This window comes from Asterias rubens, chromosome 1 (genome assembly GCF_902459465.1).
Source record: "Asterias rubens chromosome 1, eAstRub1.3, whole genome shotgun sequence".
Classification (NCBI taxonomy): Eukaryota; Metazoa; Echinodermata; class Asteroidea; order Forcipulatida; family Asteriidae; genus Asterias; species Asterias rubens.
In genome coordinates, this window is record NC_047062.1 from 12,126,023 (window position 1) to 12,152,516 (window position 26,494).

Below are 26,494 nucleotides of genomic sequence, written 5' to 3' on the forward strand. Positions count from 1 at the left end.
CCGATACTTGACGGACGTTGCTATGACAGCCCACCCGTGACCACATTAAGATGCGAAGCCTAACTCAAATCACTCAAAATAGTTCAATAAGTATTTCCAAGCTTTATTATGTCCCGATTATGTCTTCAGTTCTTCAACCACATTACTACTTGTGGAAGGAAGCCCTCAAAACGACCGACATCGTTTTTCAAAACAGCGCCCTCCGGTGGCAGCTTGAATACCGCCAAGGCCGATAAATTTGACCAAACTTTATATAATTTCCATGAAAAGTTCCAATAATCTTCTTGATATAATACGTTTTATGCAAACATTATTTGTAAAAATATACCTCATATTTTCTTGGACCCCCCCCCCCCCCACCCATACCATGTACTATCAATGCTATGGACGCGGGTTTCGACCTGCAACTTCCAACCAATGGACGAGGGTCTATAATAATATTAGATCATGCCCTGGCTTATTAAACGGATGAATGTTAAACCTGTACAAATTGAGTTATTAAATCTACTGGATTAATTGTTTAAAAAAAATTTAGAAAAAAAACCTCAACAAAGTCTTTGTAAATAGTAATTTTCAAACACTGGCCGTCCCGACCTTTATCCACGAATGGCGCAGTGTATGTATAGGCCTACGATCTACTACCATGTGGTGTTGATACCCTAAGCACCGTAGTAAAACAGAAAACTGCCATCGTTCCGGATTTTACCCACCGCATACCGCACAACGTATGGGTGTACAATCTATGTGGATTCCTTAAGCGTCGTAGTAAAACATAAAATGATAGTTCCGGCTTTTACCCACCGAATACCGCACAACGTGACAAGCGTCGTACAGAAAAACAGTGTTTCAATTCCTCTAACATGGTTTGTTTAACTGATAAGAATAAAACTGTGAGTGATTATTTCGAATTTTACCAACAAAATGATTTACTTCATGGGAGCCTTTTTGAAATAGTTATATTCATTTTTGTTTTTACCCATGTACACCGATGTGTGTTATGCCAGAGTTCTGTGAAAGAAATCACAGACACATTACTCGGGTGGGATTCTTTGAGTTTCTTTTTGAGTTACTACGACTGCACGCACGTACAGGCCAACCCTTTTCACGGTTCGAACCTGAGCTTGATTTGCTGGAGAATACATCAATAATGAATGACATTAAGGCCAAGAAAATAATGCTGTCGAGAACATGAGTGAGTAACATGAATTGTTTCAATCGAAACAACATATTTTACATGGTTTGACTGCAAAAATAACTTCCACGGTGCAAAGATTTGACTTTGAAACATGAGTTCCGACCTGCAACTTCCAACCATGCCGGGTCGTGAGTCGATTCAGAAATAATGCATGCCCAATCAGCTCGTGTGAGTTCCGACCTGCGTTCTTTCTATACACGACATGTAATTGACATTTTACATAATGTACGATCAATGCTATGTCAACACGACGCAGGTTTCTACCTGCACTTAACTTTCTTTTCCACATTAAAACAAAGTGATGACAATATTATATGAAAATAACAGAAGAGATGGTTTAATCAAGTAATAGTTTTTACCATAGCAGTAATCAACTTGGATGTGGAGGGGGTCTCAAGCTTGTTAAGTAGTGGCCCCCTTGTTACAATTATAACAAAGATTGGAAAATAAGAACAGAATAAACAACTCACAAACAAAAACGAGGGGTCTTGTGTCATAAGAAAAACCCCATAACAAAACACAAATATCATAATACTGATATAGATTAATGAAATAACCCCATGAGAAAAATATATGTTATTCAAGAAATCTTTTTGTAAACAGTTTTTTTAATAATTATTTTCGTCTAAAGTGTGATGGACTAGATGGGGTGTCAACAGAGCTCCATAGCTTGGGCCTCGCATATTTCACACTTATTTTATAAGAGTATAAGATTGATAAAATTCATGACACTGCCTTGTGAAGTGATGATGAATTTTTTTATTTTGTTTTTAAACATAGAACTGATGGAATTGGGCGAGGTTTTTTAAAAAGTTGATGCATGAGAGAGCAAAGCTGGAGAGAATAAATTTCATTAACTTTTAAAACAAGGCAACTATAAAAAGGGGATTATAAGTAACTGTTCACGAGCATTACATTTTTTTTTTTAATAAATAAGTCGAACTCTTGTCAGGATTCTATTAAAGTATTACCCCAAGAAAGTGCATCGTAAAAATAAGGGTTGATGTACATAACCAAATTCATTGATACATACAGGGGAAAACAAAACAAATTAATTTTAAGCTTAGAAATAATACAAATGTTTATAGAAACGGCTGTGGATGCAATGATTGATATGCTTATAGGCTAGGCTAGCCCACCTTGTTGAGCTGTTAATGGCTCCGCTTTTAACATCGGTCTCATCACTGTCACCATTACAGTGATGAGACCGATGTTAAAAGCGGAGCCATTAATAGCTCAATAAGGTGGGCTAAGGCTAGGCTGCCCTGAATGACGGTTAACCGCGAAATCCTGAATTATTTTTAAAACATTTTTTTTCATAAACCGAACAAAATCGTTTGAAAGATTATTTAAACAAAACTGCCATCGTTCCGGCTTTTACCCACCAAATATAACGAACAACGTACGGTGTGTACAACTTGTAGATCCCTAAAGCACCGTAGTAAAACAGAAAACTGCTATCGTTCCGGATTTTACCCACCGCATAACGCACAACGTATGGGTGTAGAATCTTCGTGGATTCCCTAAGCGTCGTAGTAAAACATAAAATGATAGTTCCGGCTTTTACCCACCGAATACCGCACAGTACAACGTATGGCCGTGTGTGTACGATCTCCCCCCTGATACAGAAAACCAGAATGAATAAGATATAAATTTACAAGCCATTCCAAAACTTGTAACATAGATCGCCACCTTTATATACAACTGATATATTTACAATATTACAAATTAAATGGACAGATTCTTCCACGGTGAAAGTCTTGAATTTCCCCATTCAGCTTAGACTACAATGCGAGTTCCGACCTGCATTGTGCGACCGCGTAGGACTGCAAGCAATGTGAGTTCCGATCTGCAATGTGCGACCGCGCGTAGGACTGCAAGCAATGTGAGTTCCGACCTGCAATGTGCGACCGCGTAGGACTGCAAGCAATGTGAGTTCCGACCTGCAATGTGCGACTGCGTAGGACTGCAAGCAATGTGAGTTCCGACCTGCAATGTGCGACCGCGTAGGACTGCAAGCAATGTGAGTTCCGACCTGCAATGTGCGACCGCGTAGGACTGCAAGCAATGTGAGTTCCGACCTGCAATGTGCGACCGCGTAGGACTGCAAGCAATGTGAGTTCCGACCTGCAATATTATAAGCGACCATCCCATAACCCACGCACCGCCCGATTACGAATACAGTGCCACTTTGCGTGCGTCTGTGTTGCATAGTCTGGTACCTGCTGTCCGATTTGTCCGTCATGCGATCAACAAAGTCAGTCAAATTTTAATGTTTTTGAGTTCCAGGAATAATCTTTTGCACAGGTTAGTGAGTAGTTATAACAAAAACTGATGTATTTGACCATTCCAACTGAGTTCCGACTTCAAATGCAATACAATTATCCGAAAAATTTCATTTTTTTAGCAGTTCCGGCAGATCCGGCAGATCAGGCAGTTCCGGCTTTTACCAATTGCCATTGACTTACCTTTATTTTACACAAGTTTTTCCGTTGTACACACACACCATAACCCATAAACTGATGACGTTTGATAAGAGTACTGGTATCGCTGAGCGCAAAATTGAAACCCGCGCAAATCAACAAAATTCATACGCAGTGTTGAAACTTCAAGTTCGTTCAATGTTCAAGGTTGCGCAGATATCTACTTCGGGCAACAGACCAGACTTCAGTCTGGTGCTGTATAGTGTAATGGTAAACAAGCTGTGGTCCTCTGCTAACTTAATGCTATTGATTTTGTATGTGGATTAGGACTGCAGGTACCAGTCTTGTCTTAAAATGGCGGCGCCCATGAGTTTTTTTTCTCTGTGCATGATTAGTTGTGTTGTTTGATTTTGAAACAAATGCTTACTTTGCAACAATGGATGAGAAACGCTTGAATGCAGGATTTGTGGCGGTTCATTTAGGTAAGTACAGTGCAGTCCTGTAGTAATAAGTACGTTAAAATTGTTATTTATTTGCCTTTTTTGTAAGTTTTGCCAAAACTTTTTTATTTTATTTTATTTTTTTTATAAATATTATTATTATTATTACATATTAATTTAATATTATAATTAGATTATAATAATTTATTCTTTTATTTTTATATATATATATATATATATATAAATATATATATTTTTTTTTTGGGGGGGGAATGTTTTATTTGTTAATTCTACCTCCACTCCATGGTTTTACTTTATCAAATTTGTAATGAGAGAGATTAAGACAATCAGTGACACTCAAAGGCAAATTCAGATACAGTTGTGTCTAACCTCCATGCTCCCGGCCGGCCTTCCAACAAGACTGGATATTATTAATTATTTGGGGTTATTATTTATTATTACTACGAACCATGGATCGGAGCGAGGAATCTTCCTCCATGAAGGAACGAAGTCAAATGCCGGTCAACTCGTCATATAGTCATACACCGGCCGAAAGCAGGCCAACTTGTTCCGTCGACCAACTCGTATGCCAACCAATTTGTACGCATAATTCACTATACGTTAGATGTAGCAATAATGTGTAAAAAATTGTACCATGCTTCGTCCCCGTTGAAGAGTTTTTCTTGTAACTCAGAAAGTTTACATTTTCTGATCAAAATTGAAAATTTCTTGTTATTTTTGTTTGGATTTTTCTGTGTATCATGTCCATGAAGGAAATAAAATTGCAATTTAATTTTTTTAAATTTTATTTTATTTTTATTGTTTTTTAATTGGGTTGTTTCTAGGAGCAGGTTATCATGCACAAGAGAATATGCAAGAGTACAAAGCAGTATGCCAGAAAGCATGCAAACAGGTATATATCTCATCATCTTTGCCCTTTTTAGTGCGGCCTGATTGAAGACGCACCAGGCGAACCCCTGTTCTTATCTTGTGTGTCTTTTGCATACATTGATAGTTTGGAATACAATGCGGGACCTACGGCTTTACATCCCATCCGAAGGAAGAAGCAATAATGGTTCAGATGTGTCTTTCTTTTCAGGACATTAGTGTCAAGACTTGGTCTCAAACCCACACTCTGATCAGAAAAACCAGAGCTCGAGTTCGGTGCTCTTTCCGCTCGGCCAAGCAGGAGGGTTACAACTATGTAACACACCAAAATGCTTGATAAGAGGCTGCCAGGGTTCTTCCCAAGTGGTGCTTTCTGGCCTCATGCAGAAATGAAACAAGGTCCTTCAAAGCTTTTTTTAAATTTGTGTATTTCTTCGGTTTTAAAAGCCCTACTGCGCAGTCTAGGGCACTCTAAATATTTTTATTTTTGTGCCTCCTCCCCTACAGCCCCCCCCCCCCCAAAAAAAACAAAAACAAATAATATTTTAAATTAAATGTTATTTGTTATTTGTTTTTGTGAATCTTCCACAATTCATAAGTATTAGCCCATTCTAAAAGTCCACTGATGGTAAAAGATCCAACCAGTACCAATCCTCTAGAACTATCTGACGCCTGCGTCTATAATACTGTCTAATGTGAGATTGCATTCAAGCGCCCACAAACCACCACTAGTCGTTTAGCAGTTTCTCCTTTTAACAGTGTTGATGTTCTGCTGGTCAAATGATAGTAACAAGATCTGGCACCCAATTTCATAGAGCTGCTTAAGCACTGCAAAATTGTGCTTAACACTATCCTGACTGTACAATATTTTTAAATTTAGGGGAGTGGCTTAACTACTCCACCTATTTTGTCAAACAACATGCTAATGGTACTACTGGCTAATCACTGGATTGCTGCAGTTGAAACAAGCGTGATAAGTTATATTACCTTGGTTTAAAGTTTAATCATTCACAAACCCCTGACAAAACAAAATATAATAGTTATTCAACCTAAATAATAAATTAATAAAATTGTAAAAGAAACAGGAACTCAAGCATTACTGATTTTTTGTTTTATTTCAGGCCATGGAGCTCATCAGAAGACAAGCAATTGCCTTAGATGTAGTGGCTGCAACAGTTGCCATTCTAGAGGTGATCAAGTTTTAACAAGATTATTTCCATTTGACTCCAAATAAAGTTATTTTAAATTATTTTACCCTTTGTTATTTGGTTGTGACTTGCATACATAACATGTGTAGGCATGGGGAGTTGTATTGCTGAGTGGTCTGTTTAGTTAATTGTTTGTTTGTTTGTTTGTTTTGTTTTTTTGTTTGTTTTGGGTTTTTGTTTGTTTGTTTGTCTGTTTTTTTTTTTTTTAAGTTTTTTTCTAGATGATCTTTCGTCAAGGAAGTTCCTCAAACTCACACTAGATGGTAAAAGCCAATCCCTCTTGAATACAAACATTGGTTTCCCAACGTCTATGAATATGAAATGCACAAATCAAGAAGTGTGATTCAGTAACTAGGAGCCAATACTTTTTTTCGCAGGACTCGGGGTACTGAGTATACAGTGCTAACACACATCGGTGTATGGGTAAAAAAACAAAATTAATATGCTTTATCCCCGATGCAAATTTAACATCTATTATAAGACAATACTTATTGTAGTCATTGTGAAATCAGCCTTTTGTAGGATTTGAACATCAAACCCTTCTAGGATTTGAACATCAAACCCTTGTAGGATTTGAACATCAAACCCTTGTAGGATTTGAACATCAAACCCATCTTCTGGTGACTGAGTCATCAGAGTGTGGGTTTGAATTCCTATTGTGAGACTTGTGTCCTTAAAGACACTGGACACTATTGGTCATCGCAAAGACAAGTCTTCTCAGTTGGTGTATCTCAACATATGCTTAAAATAACAAACCTGTGAAAATTTGAACTCAATTGGTCGTTGAAGTTGCGAGATATGAATAAAAGACAAAACACCCTTGTCGCACCATGGTCACACGAAGTTGTGTGCTTTCAGATGCTTGATTTCGAGACCTCAAATTCTAAATCTAAGGTCTCTAAATAAAATTTGTGGAAAATTACTTCTTTCTCAAAAACAACGTCACTCCAGAGGGAGCTGTTTCTCACAATGTTTTATACTTTAACCTCTCTCCCCATTACTCGTAATCAAGAAAGGTTTCTTGATAATAATTATTTTGAGTAATTACCATTAGTGTTCACTGACTTTAAGCAATGACAAACTAAATTACAACTCGTCATTCGGGGGAGTAAGATAGTCACCTACAATGGAAGCTAGAGAATGTAGCTGGGAAGTGTTAGCGACCTGTGCAGCCATTTCCTTTCGATGTTGGTGCTGCATACTCCAAAGGAGTTTCAGGAATGGCTTCAGGAATGCTCAGGGTCCAATGAATGGAGGTAGTATAGTTGAAACACACCTTTTAGGGTTTGTTCTTTAAAACTTTGTTAATAACTGTCCAGCCGTCGATTTCACGAAACGCTAGGAATCGATCCTATCTCGAGTTAGGATGAGTAACTCGTCCTAACTTAGGATCAATCCTAAGGTCTGCATGCTACAGTGCAGGGTTGGGATTCGTCCTAAGACCTAAGATTAATCTTAAGTTAGGAAGAGTTTGATGAAATCGACGGCAGCATGACTATTATAAGCTTGTCATCTTCTGTCAGCTTTTTCACCAGCCATTCTTTTTTTATATTTTATTTTAATAAATTGATTTGGACTTGTTACAGGATAGTGCATTCACCAATGCAGGTATTGGATCCAACCTCAATCTATGTGGCAATGTAGAATGTGATGCAAGTATCATGGAAGGTACCAGTCTACTGTATGGCGCTGTCGGGGCCATACCTAGTAAGTTATTATTACATGTCTTGTTTAGTCAAACTCTCTAGCCACTGGGCAACCTCGGTAGTCTAGTTGGTTAGACACTACTCTAGAATTGCAAGGGTCGTTTGTTCGAATCCCTTCCGAGTAACATGCGTGTGATATTTTTTCACAGGACTTGGGGAAGTACTGAGTATACAGTGCTAACACACATCGGTGTATGGGTAAAAAACAAAGTTAATAGTCAAACTGTTGTTATAAATAACAAGATCGCTGGGGCTTGCCAAATAACCTCTTTATAACTGGAACACATAAAAGGACAGCAAAAAAACCCACCATAAAGCAGATATGAGATTCAGGACTTCAGAACGTACTCTTGATATATTACACAAGATGACGTACTGACCACCATTGTTGATGAAATCTGCACGCATGAAAGGCTATCATTGGCTGAGAGTTGTGCACAGTGCGCACAAAGAATCTATTACATCTATTACATCGTTGCAGTACCCGCTGCTAAAATATAGGATTCAAACTGCCTCTAGTTACTGGGCTATCTCGGTAGTCTAGTTGGCAAGACGCTGCTCCAGAAGTGCAAGGGCCGTGGGTTACAGTGCTAACACACATTGTTGTATGGGTAAAAACCAAAATTAATATTCTTTATCCCGATGCAAATTTTACATCTATTAATGCTGTTTTTAACAAGGTTTGACTGAACCGAGGGAAAAAAACATACACTGAAAGATTCATCTTTTACAGCCACTGCTAAATATAGGACTCCAATAATTATGACTCGATTAGCTCTTTGATATTTGATTTTCATTCCTGTCCCCATTTTCACCAGGTATTCGGAATCCTATCAAGGTATGCCAAGCTCTCATCTCTGAGCAGAAGAAAGGAACCTTGTCATGTGGTCGAATTCAACCGTGGTAAGGATTGCATTGTATTGTATGATGATGTAGATTTTATCATTTGTTTTGTATAGTTTGGTATCGACCGGGGGGGGGGGGGGGGCCGGAGGTTGTGGAGAGTTTTAGTTCTGACTTGTTTTCCTTGCTCGAAATAAAAAAAATGGTTCTGAAAAAGGAAACAATTTGTTTTGTTTTCTTCAGCTTTTTGGTTGGCAATGGTGCCTTACAGTGGGCTCAAGATCACGGTATCAAGGGGGTGTCAATGAGTTCACTACTCACCAAAAACTCACTCAAGGCTTACCGCAAACACAAAAGAAGACTTTCTGATGTAGAACAGGGGGTGGCAAAGACAAGAAACATCGAAGAAACCAATGTAAGTCTTTATCACCTTCTCCATTGTATAAGTTATATCAAGTATAATTGTTGTTTTTGTTTATTTTGAGGAAATGATATTTGATTTGATATGAAGAAACATGATTCCATGATAGCAACTCTTGCATTTTTTTGTTCCCCTTTTTTTTTTTGAGCAAATGTGAACAATAGCCAAATGAGGTCAATGAACAGAATGAAATTAGCTGGTGCGTAGTAAAGAGAAAATTTGGTGCAAAAGTCCCTTGGAAGTGTCGTGGCCGAGCGGTTAAGAGCACCGAAATCAAACTCTGGTGTATCTGGTCAGCAGAGTGTGGGTTAGAATCCCCAGCCGTGACACTTACCTTGTAAACCCTTATAAGGTGCTAAATAATTGGGTCTCAAAATTCATCGCTGCAATTACCTACCTTTCTGAAAGTTTGTATATACTCGGCACCTTGAGTACCTTGTTTGGTAGATACGTGCGCTATATGAGGCTTCGATATTTTTATTATTATTAAACAGGAGGTTTATTGTGGTTCTAAAAAAAGATTTGAAATAATTTCACCTTTATGAAATTGGGCCCAGATCTCAAAAAGACCATTCGGTTTTCATGTCATTTCCTGAAAACCTACAAATGGCTATGTGACAGAATAACAAGAATACAAATTGACAATGATCTCTATCTTTACTTCCATCCTCCCAGACGCAGTCAGAATGTGTGACCCCAGCCAGTGACCCCATCCGTGATATCTCAAGGTGTTCCCCAATGGACACCGTAGGAGCAGTTTGTGTTGATGCAGACGGGAATGTTGCCAGTGCTGTATCTAGCGGAGGCATAACACTAAAACATCCTGGACGAGTCGGGCAGGTATATATTCCATGAAGCACCTTACATATACTTGGTTCTTTTATAAGCGGACATATCCCAGTAGCTTTGCTACATTAGTATTCATGAGATGGTTCTTGTGATTGATCTAGTCCTGTTTTTAAAAACAAATATTATGAGAGATTGCTTAACATCACGAGGCCAGACTGCCACTACAAGGTGAGGGTTGCACTTACAAGGTCAGGGCTAGCCCTGGTGAGGGCTAGCCCTGACTTACAAGGTGAGGGCTAGCCCTGATATGGGCTGTCAACCAAAGTCAACTGCCACCAGTGGCATGTTGCCAACCTACTGGAGCTGAAACAGGGTTACCCCCTTCACAGTCTGTAATGATGTAGGCATGGGTGTCATCCAATGGGAGCCTGGCTGGTAGAGCATAATGCTACATTCCCTACTTTTTTGAAGCAATTTTGGTTGAGTCACTTGCTCAAGGGCACAAGACAAGATTTCAAACCCACATTTGGCTGCGAACAACACTAAAATCTTGGGCTTGATGAACTAGACCACTTGGCCAAGACATGCTACATGCTTGGCAGCACAGGCTAAGATGTTTTGAGGAATGTAGTCAATGACCTAGTCCAGGGGTTTAATGTTAAAGCCCCATGAGCATCACTCACTGCATGATGGATTTGAGCCTTTTCAAACGAAGAAGTCTTCAATGTACAGAGAGACAGTAGAACAGTCACTCTCTTTCCAATTTGGGCTTCCTATTCTAAATCAAGCACCTTAATTTTTAATGGAGAACTTTGTAACAACAGTGACTGCCTTATTTTTTTTTCAGGCCTCATCCTACGGGTGTGGTTGCTGGGCACAGACAGGGCGTGGCACAGTTCCTTCTGTTGCTTGTAGTACGTCAGGGTGTGGGGAATATCTCATCAGGACCCTTCTGGCTAAGGAGTGCTGTGATGGAGTGCTACAGTCAGATGGATGTACCACTATTGGGATACAGAGGGTCTTCAAACAGAAGTTCCTTGGTAGTTATAGCTTCTTTATCCTCGATGTAAATATAGACATCTATTAAATCGTTGTGATACACGCTGCAAAAATATAGGATTTGAGCTGCCTCTAGCTACCGCTCTAGCTACCGGGCAATCTTGGAGGTCTAGTTGGTATGACTCTGCTCTAGAATTGCAAAGGCCGTGGGTTCGAATCTCATTCAAGTAATATGCCTGTGATTTTTTTCCACAGAACTCTGGTAAGTACTGAGTATACAGTGCTGACAACCATCGGTGTTTAGGGGTAAAACCAAAATTAATAGTTATAGCTTCTTGTTGTTTGATGGATTGATAACGGTACCTGTGTTTTAGACGGCACCAAGAAATACGTGGCACTATCCTCGACCCTGTCCAGAATCAACAAGGGCCCAAATTCATGGCCCTGCTTACTGTCAAGTTCTGCAATTGCAATCACCGTTCCTTGCTTACAAGGGTTTAAGTCTCTGCATTACTGTGTAAGCAAAGTAATAGCGATAACAATGTCCCTACTAACCTGTGAAACACGCTTGACCTAAGCGCGGAATTCTCTGTGGTGCAGTAAGCAGAGCCATGAAGTGGGCCCAGGTGAAACTTCCAAGTTTCTCTATCCTAAAATTGCAAGGCCTGATTTTTAGTGAAAGATTTTTTTTTTCCAGCATTTTTTGGTGAACGAATTTTGAAGATGATGCTGTTTCAAAATGAAAAACCAACAAAATCTTTTCGCACAAACAATGTACATAATACATGTATATTGCAAAATTGTTTTTACAAGGCTGATGGACAAATTAAAAGTGTCTGTCATGAATTCATTTTCAAATGTTTTATTTCTTTGCATTACTATAATGGTAACTTGTTTCTAATTTGCTCACAGAATCACCGTTCCTTGCTTCAGTAGACGCTAAGCTTGGTGGCGCCCTCACGTTATCTCATAATCCAGACGAAGGGGTTGAGTTGGTGTGGGCTCACACCACCGAGAGTATGTGCCTAGCCTACATGAGTCCTAACTCAAAAGCACCAAAGGTGAGCATGAGGTTATCTTGGTGTTAAGCCACACCAAAGATGAAGAGTCTGTGACTAGACTACAGCTCAAAATAAATGGGGTAGTTGTTTGTATAGCCAGTACCTAAACAAACCGCTCTGTTTGGCATGGACGGCCAAATTTTATTAATAAAATCAATGCTGATGTAGTGACTTATTGCTATTTATATTAGTCATGCAACAGCCGTTTTTTTTTTTTGGTACAGAAAACATGTACATTGTATATATTTGCTACATGCAACAGCAGTTGACTTATTCCATGTGCTTCAGTTTTTTGGCATGGGCAACGCCATCTTGTTTTATGAAGTCTACGGATGAACATGCATCACTTTGTTGATCCACCTTCGGTTTTATAACTTATTTAGTCTTATTTGACTACCACTAACACTGTATACTACATATCTTCGCTCTGAGTATTTTGTGGACGGATTCGGGCACCTTTGTCTGTGGAAAATCAGAACAATTCCTAGTTGCAATTCGTGCGAATGGATTCTTAATCTTTGGAGTAATTATGTTTGTAACCAAATTCAACATTTTCTGCAATCATTCGATTAAAGACAGTGGACACATTTGGTAATTGTCAAAGACCATTCTTCTCATTTGGTGTATTTCAACATATGCACAAAATAACAAACCTGTGCAAATTTGAACTTAACTGGTCATCAAAGTTGCGAGATAATAATGTAAGAAAAAACACCCTTGTCACACAAACTCGTGTGATTTCAGATGCTTGATTTCAAATGCCAAGTGAATTTAAAATGCCAAATGCAATGTGTAAGTTATATAAAACAATGTTGAATGTGGAATGTTCCATTTTTCAACATGGCTTCGCCTCATTGTATCAAACATTTCATCTTTTAATTCATAAAAATATTCTCAACATTACACTCAAAAACATTCATGCATATGATAATATTCAATTTGTGCACCCTTTAAGTTGAAATAGATGTAAAATTTTCTTTTTTCCTTTTCAGTTCCAGATTTCTAGGTTACCAACATCTTCAACGGCAGGGAAATCTCTGCAAATACAAGGCATACATTGCTAAATGTCTTCGCAGAGAGTTTAAACATCAAACCGCTCTACAACAGTGTCTGATGACAAAGGTAAATAGTGAGGGTCAATAGACCTTTATCACGGTGTGTGGCCAGGTTGATTTTCTCCGTTCCAACTCATTGTAACCAAACTGAGGCTGGACGAAATAATAGTCTGGTGCCATGTTTGGGCAGTGAATGTTAGCATTTGTTACTGTAATGGAAACAGGGAGCATGACCAAGATGGTGGCAGCGTGGTAAAGGTCTTTTGGTTGCTTGGTCTAATTTCACAGAGAATTGCTTTAGCAAAAAAATGTTGCCTTGATAATTTTCAAGCAGGGAAGCAGTTGCGAAAAAATTACAAACATCACAGTGTTTTGACTGGTAACCTTTTCGTGGTTAGCATCATTTGTTTCTGCTTAGCCAGATTTCGTAACAGAAATAGCTCTCTGAAATTGGTTCATACATGAAGATAGTGATCTGATTTAATAAAGAGTTCAATAAGCAGCAAACAACACACATGCCATGGTACTTTAGTTGGTAACCTATTTTTTAAAGAGCTGAGATTGACGAAATATAGTTTGTTTACGTATAATATTTTATTATTCTTTGATGAACAGAAATCTCTCCACAAAATAGTTACAAACACTTTGTTCGATGGCAGTGACGAATAGTGTGACTGTGATGGTATTGATGATTCTGTTGGCAAGGGATGTTTCTGGAATGCATTTTTTAATATCTCATTGCCTTAAACCTAAGAGAGAAAAATAGCAAAATCCTGTGGCTTAACTGACGTTTGTCACAATCATTCTGTGGGCGCGATGAAAACAAATGTAGCTTTTAAGCTGTATTTTTTGTTGCATCAATTGAGGGAATAACGTTTTCTGGTTTCAACCAACTCCTAACAATTTGATCAATGCGCTGTTGCTGATAATATCCTATTTCAGACATTTTTGTTGTTGAAGTTATTTTGTTTCTTTTTTTTTTGTTCTCTCTCTATGTATCTATGTTTGGTCACAATGGATTTAGGATGTTATTCAACTTATTTCAGTAATGAGGCGACTTTATAAAACTCTCAATATTTGATTTGGGGGAGGGGGAATTTTTGGTGTTTTTATTTGATTTTCCTTCAGTGGGATCAGTGGTTTTTATCTGGCTCAGTCACCTTTGCTTTAGTACTCATCAGTGACCAAACTGAAGAATTTGTGGAAGCCAGCGTAGGTTTCTTCCCCACATGGTTTGATCTGATTCTCGGGCAGCTCAAAGCCATATGCGCCTGTGTCTCTCATCTCAATGGTGTACGTGTATTTGGCCTTGAGGATCTCGTAGCCGAAATCCTCGCTTGATCCAGCTGCTGGGTCTGTAAGGAGTCAAAAACAGTTCCAGTGATATCATCGGGGTTTAATAAGAAAACGATTTGGTTTTGCTTTACACCAATGTAGGCCTATAAACACAAATCAGGGTTTACCCTTAACACGTTCAGTGACATGCCAATGGTACCAGTGAGCTTGTCATTTCACTAATTTGCTTTTTTTTTAATGATTTATATGTCCTCGGCATCACTGAGGGAGTTGCTGTTTTTACCATAGCATGAGTAAAAGCAGTCAACACTTATTTTATAAAACACGAGAAGAAGCTACTGTTACTATGATTTCAGTACATTGGTTGCTCCATGTGTAGTACCTTATTAGCTGCGTGTATGACGCCGTTTCAGACAGGCGCTTAAGGGTCACAGTAAACCAAATAGATCAGTAACATTTTTAGGTCAACCCAAATAAATGTTTGTTTTAGACAGTTGAACTTAGCACAAAGATTACATTGTCTCGGCTCATGTCAAGATCAAAACCAAAGTGCTCCAGAGTTGTTCCGAAGGACTCCCAACAGTCAATATTTCGTCGGTCGATCTAGCCCATCCAGCCACTAACTGTTTCAGATGTCAAACTTTTTAGGATATCTTATGACACGCACTAAACCAATCTGAACGCAAACTAGTTGTATGGGGTGTTATAATACCATATAATTATGGCATACCGAATAGTTTATCAAATTTTCATGCACAACTTACACCAGTCACCGGCTGTCGAGTAAATGTAGTATGTTCCGTGCACTGCAGTCAGTGCCTCTGTGGATTTTTTTGCAACATATTGCTGAAAATATAAATGAGAAAATGTATACTAATGTGGAGTTGTCAACCACCAGTTCTTTTCATGATCAGTATAAGTAGGATTTGTTAAGTTTGCATTGTGGGAGGACAATCAGGTGAGGTTTGTAGTAGTACTATGTGTAAATCTCTTTTGAGTAAATGTAAAAGATAATTAGTAGGATTTGGAACGTTGCATGGTGGAAATACGATATGAAAAGGTTTGCGGTAACACACCATGTACATGTAGTGACTATCTCTAAATGAGTTGGGGTGGTTCTGAAAAGAACCGTTGGTTTCACTTTTCGCTATCTGTCAGAAACTGGCGTAAGCGAAACCTGCTTTCATTTCCCGGTAGCAGTTATTCTGAAACCCCTGAGGTATTTTCCTGCTTGCCTTTACACCAGAGCAGGGGTGGCCAGTCCCTTGGGGTAAAGCGCTCGAAGTGTGAAAGGGCCGGCTGGGGAATAGACTTGTGTGAAAGAGGCTTATACAAAGAGCGGTTACTGGTCGGGACATTAGTTTGAGCCTACAAATTGGTACTACTGGAACTACAGTTCCATTTTCACTCTCTTTAGTTAAGGTTGTTAATTGCCCAAGACCTGTGAACCAGAAACCGTTTCTGGTTAACCTTTTAGATGGCCACTGCATGGCATCAATGAATTGTTTAATACATGTTTGGTTTGCGGTAACACCACGTCTTTCTTTATGCTACTACCGCGTAGTTCGGAGATGTCTTCTCAGTTCTGAATAGAACTGTCTAGCTTTTTAACTACTACCCCGGCGGAAGGTATAGAAAATTGGCTGGGACTAACTTTAGCTTATTGGATCGTAATTAACAGCACTACCACGGAGTCAGTTCTATAAATGAGTCAAATATGACCAGACTCACCAAATCATAATGGTCGGCAGTCTTTCTTTCTGAAGTGTAGCAGTAGCCGTATGGGTAGACCCAGTACTGACTGAAGGCATGAACATCGACGTGGATGTGGAATGTTTGCTTCATGCTAAGAAGCCAATCTGTGACTGTCTTCAACTCACCAGCTGAATAAGGTGCTTCACCGTGGTAGACTTGGGAGCAGGGGTTTGAAGATGAACCTCCACTAGCTGAAGCAGAAGAAGTCGAAAATAAATATGACTTGATAAAATTATTGATTGATTTTTATTATTCTGATTTATTTGTTAGAAATAATTACATGATTGGCGGTCGCTTGCTGAAATAACCTTGTTTTTCATTACAAAAAGCACATATGTTGAAATTACCCATGTAACACAGTAGCATGAGATAATAAATATATTTTGTGCACAGTGAATCAATAATAATCGGCAGAATGACAACATTTAGGTGTAAGGTGAAGCAGAAACTACGCATTAAAAGGCTTAAACTATAAAATTGCACAAAAAGCCAGACAGGTAAAAAGGGGGGAAGAGTTACACATGATAATAATAACTAATTATAATTAGGTTACAATTCTTGCTAGATAGAGCAGGATAGGGCAGAAATTGTGATACTGTTGTATAACTGTGTTCTTCAATGAAGTTTTGATAAACCAGAGGAGGTTCTAACCACACAACTTGGTTTTAGAGAGGGTGAAACATGTGCATAAATTTACTAGAACTCAATCCTTTGTTGCCAAACTTGAAAAAATTCCTCCCGCCTCTAGTGATGGAATACCCAAAACTTCTAAATTCTTAGAGTATGGCTTAGATAATTCTTGTTTTGTTTTATGAACACATTTAATTCAATTTTACAATGTGCTTTTAAAGGAGCTAGCTGTGCCGATGGTGACAAGCATATTCAAGAATAGGTCTAATATATTATAAGTTATCGGCGGAAGGCCGAGTTGGATATGGGACGCAGACGTGCTACATTTTCCGTATTTTCACGAGCGCGTGTGTGATAACGTATTTATCTTCAGCAAACTTGGCGCGTGACATGAAACACACAAGACGCAGGTAGTGATATTAGCCGTGCAATATAGGTTTTATCACAAAGCGTGTATCAAGTTTAAACTTAAAATGCCGTTAGCATATAACTTGCGGTTTCAGGAGAAGTTGTGATGTGAGGTGAATAACACTTAATGCTTGTGGTTTTTTTTCCACAGAACTCGGGCGGGGGTGGGGGGGGGCAGTGCAATACACATGTCGGTGTTAAGGGTTAAACCAAATAACACTCAAGCATCACCTGCCGAGGCACCAACGGTTTACCAAAGGCAACCTTGTTCCCTGGGGTGATCGATCTTATGGCGCTATTTTGTCTTAGCATGCCTTGCTTGCTCAGACCCCTGAAATTGGTTCAATGAATGTGCAAGCATCTGGCACATTGAAATGTGAAAAGGAAATTTTGAGGATTTTGGGTGGTTGTGAGGGATAGATGGTATTTTTTCCTTACCCCACTTATATCCATAGTTTCTGTTCATGTCAATTCCAACACATTGTGCAATTGTAGTTGGCTGACGGTTCTTGCGCCACAATCTGTCACTTGGGTTCTAGTCAAATGAAATGAAGGGATAAATTTGTCAAAATCACAACATTTTCAGCAAATTGGTATTTGTGCAAAATCTTGTTGTATTCAGTGTTAAAATTTTCACCAAGTTTAGGGACCAGATACATACAAATTTGTTAGTTACACACTAAACTTAACCTACAGATTATAGGTTTTCCTTTTCTTCCTTTTTTTTAGGAATCAAAATACGCCCCTATATTCATTGAACACAAAAACAGGCCTGGTTTGACTTGCGCTTTTTGTCTTATGAAGTGATGAATTTGTTCATTTAGGAATTTTTAAAAGTGGAATACTTGCATTGGTTTGGATGTAGTTCTCTGCGGGCAGGTCTGATTATTTTCTTTGTATGAAGTGGCAAATATGTTAAGGAAATATTAGCTCTCTAGTTATAAACCACATGGGAAACAGGCTGGGTAAAATTTTAAATCATTTGGCATTTAACAAAGAAAAATCTACTAGAGTGTGATTTGAACCAACGACCTCCGATTTAACGTGCCGGTGCTCTACCAACTGAGCTATCTAGCCCTAACGTTGGTGGTCTGCCTTTCAAATCCTGCTCTAGTCATATTTCTTTGTTCAACCCCAAAGTATTAAAACAAAAATCCAAATGATAATGCACTCGGGCCATAACATCCCTCCTTAAGTTACAATGCAAATAACCCATGTTAATAAAAAGGCTCAATATTTAACAGTTTACGGATTCGCCAACAATGTTCAAAAGGTTCTGATGAGTGGGTTACTTACAGATTCGGGTCTGGTGAAGAAGTAACCATCAACGTTAAGTAAAGGAATGACATACCAATCAAATTTCTCAAAGAATTTGACTGCAGTGGTGTCACCATTTGCGTAGCCATCAACAAACTGCAAAAATTATGAACAAATGGAATGACTAAATTGCAAAAGTTTCTGCACAGACTTGACAAAACTAAAGGATATGTTTGGTAAAATCACTGACAATAAAAATGTTTGGTTAGAAGCCCCCAGCAGCTTGACAATTGACAGTAAAACAAAGACGTATGTGTTTTATTGACTTTAAATTGAGCTTTGTCCCTCATGTAGACTTTGTTGTTTGCCAAGGCAGACCATATGTTGGTATCTTGCATATTTTTGTCTATAAGGCTTTGATTTTTAATTTGCTTATTTTTCACTTGTGTACTTGTCTTAAACTTTTTCTGTGTTATTTTCTTTCTGGTATTTTTACTGTTATGCGCCCTTGAGGAGGCTGGTCCTTGAGAAAGTGCAATATAAATTCGATGAACTATTATTATTATTATTATTATTATTATTGAATTATCAGACTGAAATTGAAATATTAGCGCAAAGTCAAAGTACTGTACAAAGACCTGGGCCCCAACTTCATGGGCCTGCTTACCAGAAGCACAGAATCGGCTCTTACAGAAGCAAGAATTCTGTGCTTATGACAAGCGTATTTCACAGGTTAGCGGCGAATTTTGGCTTCTGCGCATGCGTACTTCACGTTACTAAGTTTGCTAGGCTTACAAGGCTAGCGCAGAAATTCGGCTCTTGCACATAAGCGGGGAACCATGAGTGTAAGCGCAGAATTTGGCGGTAAGCAGAGCCATTAAATTGGGCCCTGAGGATACACAGATCAAAGAACCTAACAGTAGGCCTATTGTGACTCTTATCTCCATGGACGACCAAAATAGGATTGGTCTTAAACTCCGATTGTTTTTACTTCTTACCTTTTTGAGAAGATTGATAACAGTGGCTGGTGACACCCATTCTCTGGCATGTATCCCACCCTGGGTGTACGCACCATAACGACCGCTTCCTGTGCTCAACTAAATGTTACATCCAAGTTAGTTAAATACAAATATACTTTAGTTCAGGAATCAACAGGGTGGGGAATCACAATAGTTCATTTTGTTACAGAGGGCAAAGGTAACTTCTGGCTGATGAGATACCGTAGGGGTCAAAATTGCCACATAGTGGAAAAACAATACAAAAATGGACATCACAAACAATAATGAACCGTGCTGAGGGTATTATAAAATGAAATACTTTCGGTGACCAATTTGTGCCGTGACTCAAGACATAACATGTTTTCGGGGCTACCATGATTTCATCAGGGCTACTAAAAACTCTGGGTTACAGGCCTTGCTGACTACCATGAAAATACACTTAATTTAGATCCCTGTACAGCATACATAACATTTGAGGGGTCCTTTTATAATTTTCTGTAATCAGTGACCATTTTGAATGGAATGGGTCTGTTGTCAGATTTAGAGAAACTTAAAAGACCAATATTAAGTCCAGAGTTGGCAGCAAGTTACTCTTTTTTGTTAGTCCAAGTCCAGTCAAAGTTCATTTGGTGACAATTCAAGTCAAGTTAAGTCACAAGATATTTGGTCAAAACACAAGGAAAGTACAAGCCGAGAGTAAGACCAATCCAATACGCTCCACCCCATTGCATATTGACCAATCACAAACCATTGCACAATCAAATATTCTGACACTATAAAGTCCGACATGCATGCGCATAAAGCTTGTCACATGTGACAGAGTTGTGCAGAAAGGCATTGGAGAGGCTCACGGGTTCGCTCACACGTGCGCTGTGGGTGGAGCTTAATGGGTCGGTGTAGTCAAGCCAAAAAGTAACAAAAACAGTGACTTGAGTCTGATTCGAGTCAAGTCAAAGCCGCATGACTTGAGTCAACAACTCTAATAATAACTGAGTGTTGTCACTTCAAATAGATGCTTACAATGCGCTATAAATAGTATTTTTATTACTTCTGGGGGTATACGTGATTCGCCCTGCACAGATTAATAGGCGTTCTGTCACTTTTGTTGCGCCGTAGTTTCAATTTGCTTTAGAGGTGGATTATGACGGCTCCTTTAAAAGTCTTATTGTCCCTGATGGATTAGATGTCTGTGGTGGTGATGTGTTCATGAATGAATATACCCCCAGAAGTGATTGAGAGCGCCCTCACACGGTAAAAAATATGGCCTATTGTTCTCTTTTTTGATAATTTTGGAATTGTGACAAATTAATGGCTATTGTTGCGGATATTGTCTTAAGAACAGAAAACTACATAATGCCTTATATAGGCCTACATCTCCTTTATGGGCAACTTGCCAAGTGATTCACCAACCATTCATGCCATCAGTTTGCAAACAATTCCTGCGTGGCACATGTGGCATTGTGTATGCAAACTGCAGAGGTGGGCATGTCCACGCATTCAAACCGAGGACATGGAGAGGGTTAACACATGTTAATTGGGGACTACATGTATTCTCATACTTAAGACGATGCATACCTTGATTGCCTTGATTTGTCTGTTCTCATAAGATCGTCCAACTTCAATTTCAGTGAGTGTGAGTTTGGTCGGGGGTGCGCTGTTGACAAAATTCGTAATCCAGTTCATGATCTAAAACACAAGGAACAAACTAGGTATTCAGTAACGAGCATTGGGCTGTAAACATGGGTTGGTCATGTTTGTTGCATAGACCATCCCGCCGTCCCTTACAAATAGAATGACCCTGTACACTCCATGGTATTTCCGATAGGCAAAATATTTCTGCTTGTCGTATATGAAAAGTTTACTATTGTAAATTACCACATACAAAAAAAAGCTCTGGTATGAATGTGAACAACTAAAACAATAATCTGTTGTTCATAATTCTGTTGTAAATATTACACCCCAATGGTTTACTTTAATAAAACATTTCATAAGGACACAAAAATGCCAAGCACAGAAAACCATTACTGAACAGAAACAGGTTACCAGCCAAAACTACATACAGTTTACATTGTTGTGACCTGTGCCCCACTAAATTTTAACGTACTAAAGAAAAGTGTTAAGCAGTCTTACTAACAATTTGATGACACTGGACCCCATTCATCGCAAGAAAAGTTGTCAGTAGAACCATAGTAATTTGTATTTTGACATCACACTTTACTTAGCAACTTTGATTTATCTTAGCTCTTTGTTGTGTATTTGTCTTTGCAGTTGTGTGTGGGACCCACACACAATATTAAATATCATGAGTAACTTAGCAAAATTGAAGCACAAGTAAAAACAGACATGCTGATAATACTAGAGACTTATAAGAAAATACTGCGACTGCAAAATGAAGGTGAATTTATGTATTAACAGAGAAGTTGAGATAGGAAGTCCATTATACACACAAATCATTGTGCTATTCACACGACAACATTCACACGACAGCAACTTAACTGGGGTCCCTTGCCTAATTTTAGTATGGCTGAAAATGCAGCAATGTTTGACAAAATTTTGGAAGAGAACCTGAACAGTAGAAAGAATTGTTGTTCTTTCACACGAGGTTCATTTTGTGAAATTTTACAGTCATGTTACAGTTTAGCAAGGGACCCTTGCTAAATTGCTCTTGTGTGAAAGGGGCTTAAGAATACATGTAAGCCTACCTCCTGATAGCTGTGGTACACATTGTAGTCAAAAGAAGCTAAGGTATTTTGAGGGACTCGACTTTGAATCTTTGCATTTTCTTTCTCGATCAGCGTCTGGACATTACTCCACTTGATGGTGTAGTCAAGTTCCATGTCTGCCAGTTCATTCTTCATCTGGGCGACATGGTGTGGAGGTACCATGACTTCACTTGGTTGGTTTACAGGAGAGCTACTCCAGAAATCCAGCTGCGGGAAAGATTCGAGGAAACAGGGGGCAACTTAAGAGACGGATTTTTTATTAATGATAGCCAGGACATTATTAAGTAATAATGAGGCTAATCATCCCTAAAGGTAGTGGACACTATTGTTAATTACTCCAAATAATTTTTATGATAAAACCTTTCTTGGTAACGAGTAATGGGGAGAGGTTGGCAGTATAAAACATTGTGAGAAACAGCTCCCTCTGAAGTAATGTAGCTTTCGAGAAAGAAGCAATTTCCACGAATTTGATTTTGAGACCTCAGATTTTGAATTTGAGGCCTCGAAATCAAGCATCTGAAAGCGCACAAATTCGTGTGACGGGTGTTTCACAGGTATGTTATTTTATGCATATGTTGAGATACCCCAAGTGAGAAGACTAGTCTTTGACAATTACCAATATGTCCACTGTCTTTAAAGCTGAGAAGCTGAATTGCAAAGGACACTGCTACAACTTATTTGAGCCACATGGTATTCATGGTACCATTGGCAGCCAGCCACATCTATATAACCACACAGCACAGCATCTTGAAAGTGATTTTTTTTTTCCGGATAGAGGAAAACCAGAGGGCCCGTAGTAAAACCCTCATGGCACAGGAGATAACCAATGCCCAACTCTACTTACATAAGGCCTTGGCTTTTGTGGTTTTAATGCAAGTTTTTATTGTTGTAAAGCGCCTGGGAGCATTTTTAATGGATTTGGTGCTATATAAATGTTTTTAATTATTACTGTTATTATTGTTGTTAGCCTGTTTATTAAACCAGGGTCACATTGATGAGAGGCACTCTGTGCACAAGCCATCCACGCCAACCATCAGTTTCCTCAAATTGCTCAAAACCTATTTGTTCACATTCAATCCGATTTTCACAATGTTTATACAATTTTCTGCTATTATACTAGTGTTTTATGTATTGTTGAGTGCCAAGAGCATCAGTGCTTGACGAAATTGGGCGCTACAAGAGGCAACTATTGTTTTTACAAACATTAGAAGCTAGTGATTTTTACTAAAAAATCATTGAACAAGTATTCAATTAATAAGGACATTTTTAAAATAAAGTTGTCAATTTAAAAGTCATCACATTAAACACCAATCTGCGGTACTTTTTTTTAGTCAAAAGATTTGCAAGAAAGCCCTCAGACTTCATTACTCTTGTTGTGTCCTTTGTTAGAGCTCCATTTTGTACAGCTGCTTTGTTGCTTAGCACGTCGCCGCATCATCACACTGATGGTATTAAAGTGCCATCAATTGGAGCTATTTTTTCAAAATTGTTACTTTGGGGCCTATTTTGAGGTTGAACAGAATTCTGAAGTGTTTAGTTGTCAAAAAAGTGAAGGGGTTCGCCCAGCTGTTCCTGCTTTGATTGGCTGCATATTGTGCCACAGCACCTTGTAAACCATTACATGGTGGTATGTTAAAGGAGTACATCTCATCTTCAAATCGTAGCTCCACGTACCTTGCCCTTTGATATGCCCCTTATAGGGGTGTTTTAAAGCGCTAAAAAAGAACCGAGTATAATATTACAAAAGAATTTTACAATAAATTGGCGTTAATGGTGTGATTGTTAGTCCTACCTCCTCGTTAAAGATGAAGTTGAGATTACTCATCTGTTTGTGCTGAATGTCATTGTGGGGTGTAATCTGGAACACCTGGTATCTGCAGTTGACATTGAAATTGAAATGTATTCATACTTACAGAATAAACATGTTCCCCCACTGCCTTAAACCAACTCGGGAGACCATAAATTTGCTGCTCGTGGGGTAAATTCATTTACCGTATTTTCCTGCGGATAAGACGCTCGGCGGACAAGGCACAGGACCCTAAAATGACCCCAAAAAATTCAAACGTCAGCAGACAAGACACACCGAAAGATAAGACGCACCGATGTTTTTGGGGTCAAAAAAGTAATATAAGACGCGTCTTATCCGCAAGAAAATACGGTAATCAACTCCCCCTTAAAGGCAGTGGAAACTATTGGTAATTACTCAAAATAATTATTAGCATAAAACCGTACTTGGTAATGAGTAATTGGGAGAGGTTGATAGTAAAAAACATTGGGAGAAACGGCTCCCTCTGAAGTGACTTTAGTTTTCGAGAAAGAAGTAATTTCTCACTAAAATATTTAAATTTAATTTGAGACCTCAGATCTGAAAGCACACAACTTGTGTGACATGGGTGTTTTTTCTTCCATTATTCTCTCACAAGTTCAACGACCAATTGAGCTCAAATTTTCACAGGTTTGTTATTTTATGCATATTTTGAGATACACCAAGTGAGAAGGCTGGTCTTTGACAATTACCAAAGGTGTCCGATGCCTTAAGATGGTTTGTTTCTCAAACTATCAAAAGCTGCTGTACTGATTAATCATGTTAAGTTTTTATTGCCATTAATAATCACCTTACGTATACCGTCCCTTTAAAGGCAGTGGACACTATTGGTAGTTACTCAAAATAATTATTAGCATAAAACCTTTCTTGGTGACGAGTAATGGGGAGAGGTTGATTGTATAAAACATTGTGAGAAACGGCTCCCTTTGAAGTGCCATAGTTTTCGAGAAAGAAGTCATTTTCAACGAATTTGATTTCGAGACCTCAGATTTAGAACTTGAGGTCACGAAATCAACCATCTAAACATACACAACTTCGTGTGACTAAGGTGTTTTCTTCTTTCATTATTATCTCGCAACTTTGATGACCGATTGAGCTCAAATTTTCACAGGTTAATTATTTTATGCATATGATGAGATACACCAACTGTGACAGCTAGTCTTTGACAATTACCAATAGTGACCACTGCCTTTAACATGAAAACTAATTACAATGACCGGTTTCAGTTGTAAATCTGAAACAGAATTGGAATCAGCAAAACTTACCCAGCATAAGTCTTGCTTTGTGCAAAAGCGCCAAGTACGCACAACGACAAGACCAGAAGAAGTTTCATGTTGTCTTGTTCCTTTGTGGAGAGCTTAGAAAGTGATCTCCTGCCAGCTGCATCTGCGCTTTATGCACTGTCCATCTAATGATGGGGTGCCACTACCACATTATAGCCGGGACCATTTAGTTTGTATGCATGAAAGTTTGTTCGTAGGTTTCTCTAATAGTGAGCATTGGTATTTTTTAATTCCATCTGTCCAACTTATGATGGGGTGGCACTACCACGTTACAGCCGGGACCATTAGTTTGTATGCATGAATGTTTGTTTGTAGGTTTCTCTAATAGTGAGTTTTGGTACTTTTTAGTTTGGAGTTTAACCAGGTCAGCACGGTGCGGTATCACCATGTACAAGAACTATCTCTGCATCAGATGAGATTAGTTTGTGGTTGTTTGGGTCCCTTATCTAGTTAATCATTGTATTGAAGTTTGGCGTCAAACAAAACATGGGACATCGATAGACATATCAAAATTATGAATTTAACCGAAACAGGTGTTTTATACTCCACTTGATTGGTGTCTAGAATGGCTGATACTCTGACAAAGGGGAAACTATAAACATGATCCTAGTGGGATGAGGGAGTTTTATTCTTCTGGAAAAGAAAACAACTCTTGAGTAGTAAATAGAAACCTTTTAAATAGGAATGAAAATGACATGATGTGGAGTTAACTCATACTGCCTTCAAAAAAATTAGCTTCAAATTTAAAATGAACTGGCACTGTATTCCACTGTTGTATTTTTCAATCTGTTATTTATTCACTGAATCTGTTAGTTTGTTTATCAGAAAGCAGTCAAGTTTCTGGCACTTAAAAGTTTAAAATAAAAGCACTAAGGGAAACTGACTAGGTAATTGTAAACTTTGTTCATCCCCAAAAACATTTTACAGAAATGCTTAAATTAATAAAACACTTATTTCTAGACATCGCATTTCTCAGCCAGTTGAATACCTTGTCAGTAATTTTGTTGATGCTGTTGCCCTCATGTCCCCCACCACATTTTTCTTTAAACTCGCAAATTTACCTCCATCCCTCTCTAAGAAGGAAATGTTTGCTTATCATCATAAAGCTCAGTTCATACTTCCTACAAAAGCGATACAAATATTGACGTCACAAATTTGCATCGAATATTTCGCAGGGGTTGAGTTGTGTTTAACTCTCTTGCGAATATCGCAGCGAAAACAGAGCTGTGACGTCAAATTCACATCAAATTCGCATTGAGTTCGCATTCGCAGGAAGTATGAACCAATCTTA

At 38.6% G+C, this 26,494-nt stretch overlaps 2 protein-coding genes across 3 annotated transcripts; one reads left to right on the top strand and one right to left on the bottom strand.

Moving 5' to 3' along the window:
- The first annotated feature begins 3,258 nt into the window (after positions 1–3,258).
- LOC117290471 (threonine aspartase 1-like) lies at positions 3,259–22,252 on the top strand. Of its 2 annotated transcripts, XM_033771890.1 has the most exons (12): positions 3,259–3,502; positions 3,946–4,100; positions 4,904–4,971; positions 6,068–6,136; positions 7,741–7,861; positions 8,679–8,763; positions 8,947–9,118; positions 9,800–9,964; positions 10,761–10,953; positions 11,825–11,973; positions 12,966–13,095; positions 22,168–22,252. In XM_033771890.1, exons 2-11 carry the CDS (start codon positions 4,055–4,057, stop codon positions 13,035–13,037), a joined length of 1,140 nt encoding a protein of 379 aa, XP_033627781.1. In that variant the 5' UTR covers positions 3,259–3,502; positions 3,946–4,054; the 3' UTR covers positions 13,038–13,095; positions 22,168–22,252. The 2 variants fall into 2 exon arrangements, with proteins under 2 accessions (XP_033627781.1, XP_033627790.1); XM_033771899.1 differs by lacking the exons at positions 3,259–3,502; positions 4,904–4,971 and having other exon boundaries at positions 4,021–4,100.
- LOC117290449 (carboxypeptidase B-like) lies at positions 14,009–26,487 on the bottom strand. Its single transcript, XM_033771868.1, has 10 exons — positions 25,186–26,487; positions 23,888–23,969; positions 22,075–22,302; positions 20,948–21,058; positions 19,373–19,471; positions 18,414–18,530; positions 17,556–17,652; positions 16,056–16,270; positions 15,089–15,170; positions 14,009–14,383 (listed from the first exon to the last, which is right to left on the bottom strand). Exons 1-10 carry the CDS (start codon positions 25,251–25,253, stop codon positions 14,196–14,198), a joined length of 1,287 nt encoding a protein of 428 aa, XP_033627759.1. The 5' UTR covers positions 25,254–26,487; the 3' UTR covers positions 14,009–14,195.
- Between the last annotated feature and the right edge of the window lie 7 nt (positions 26,488–26,494).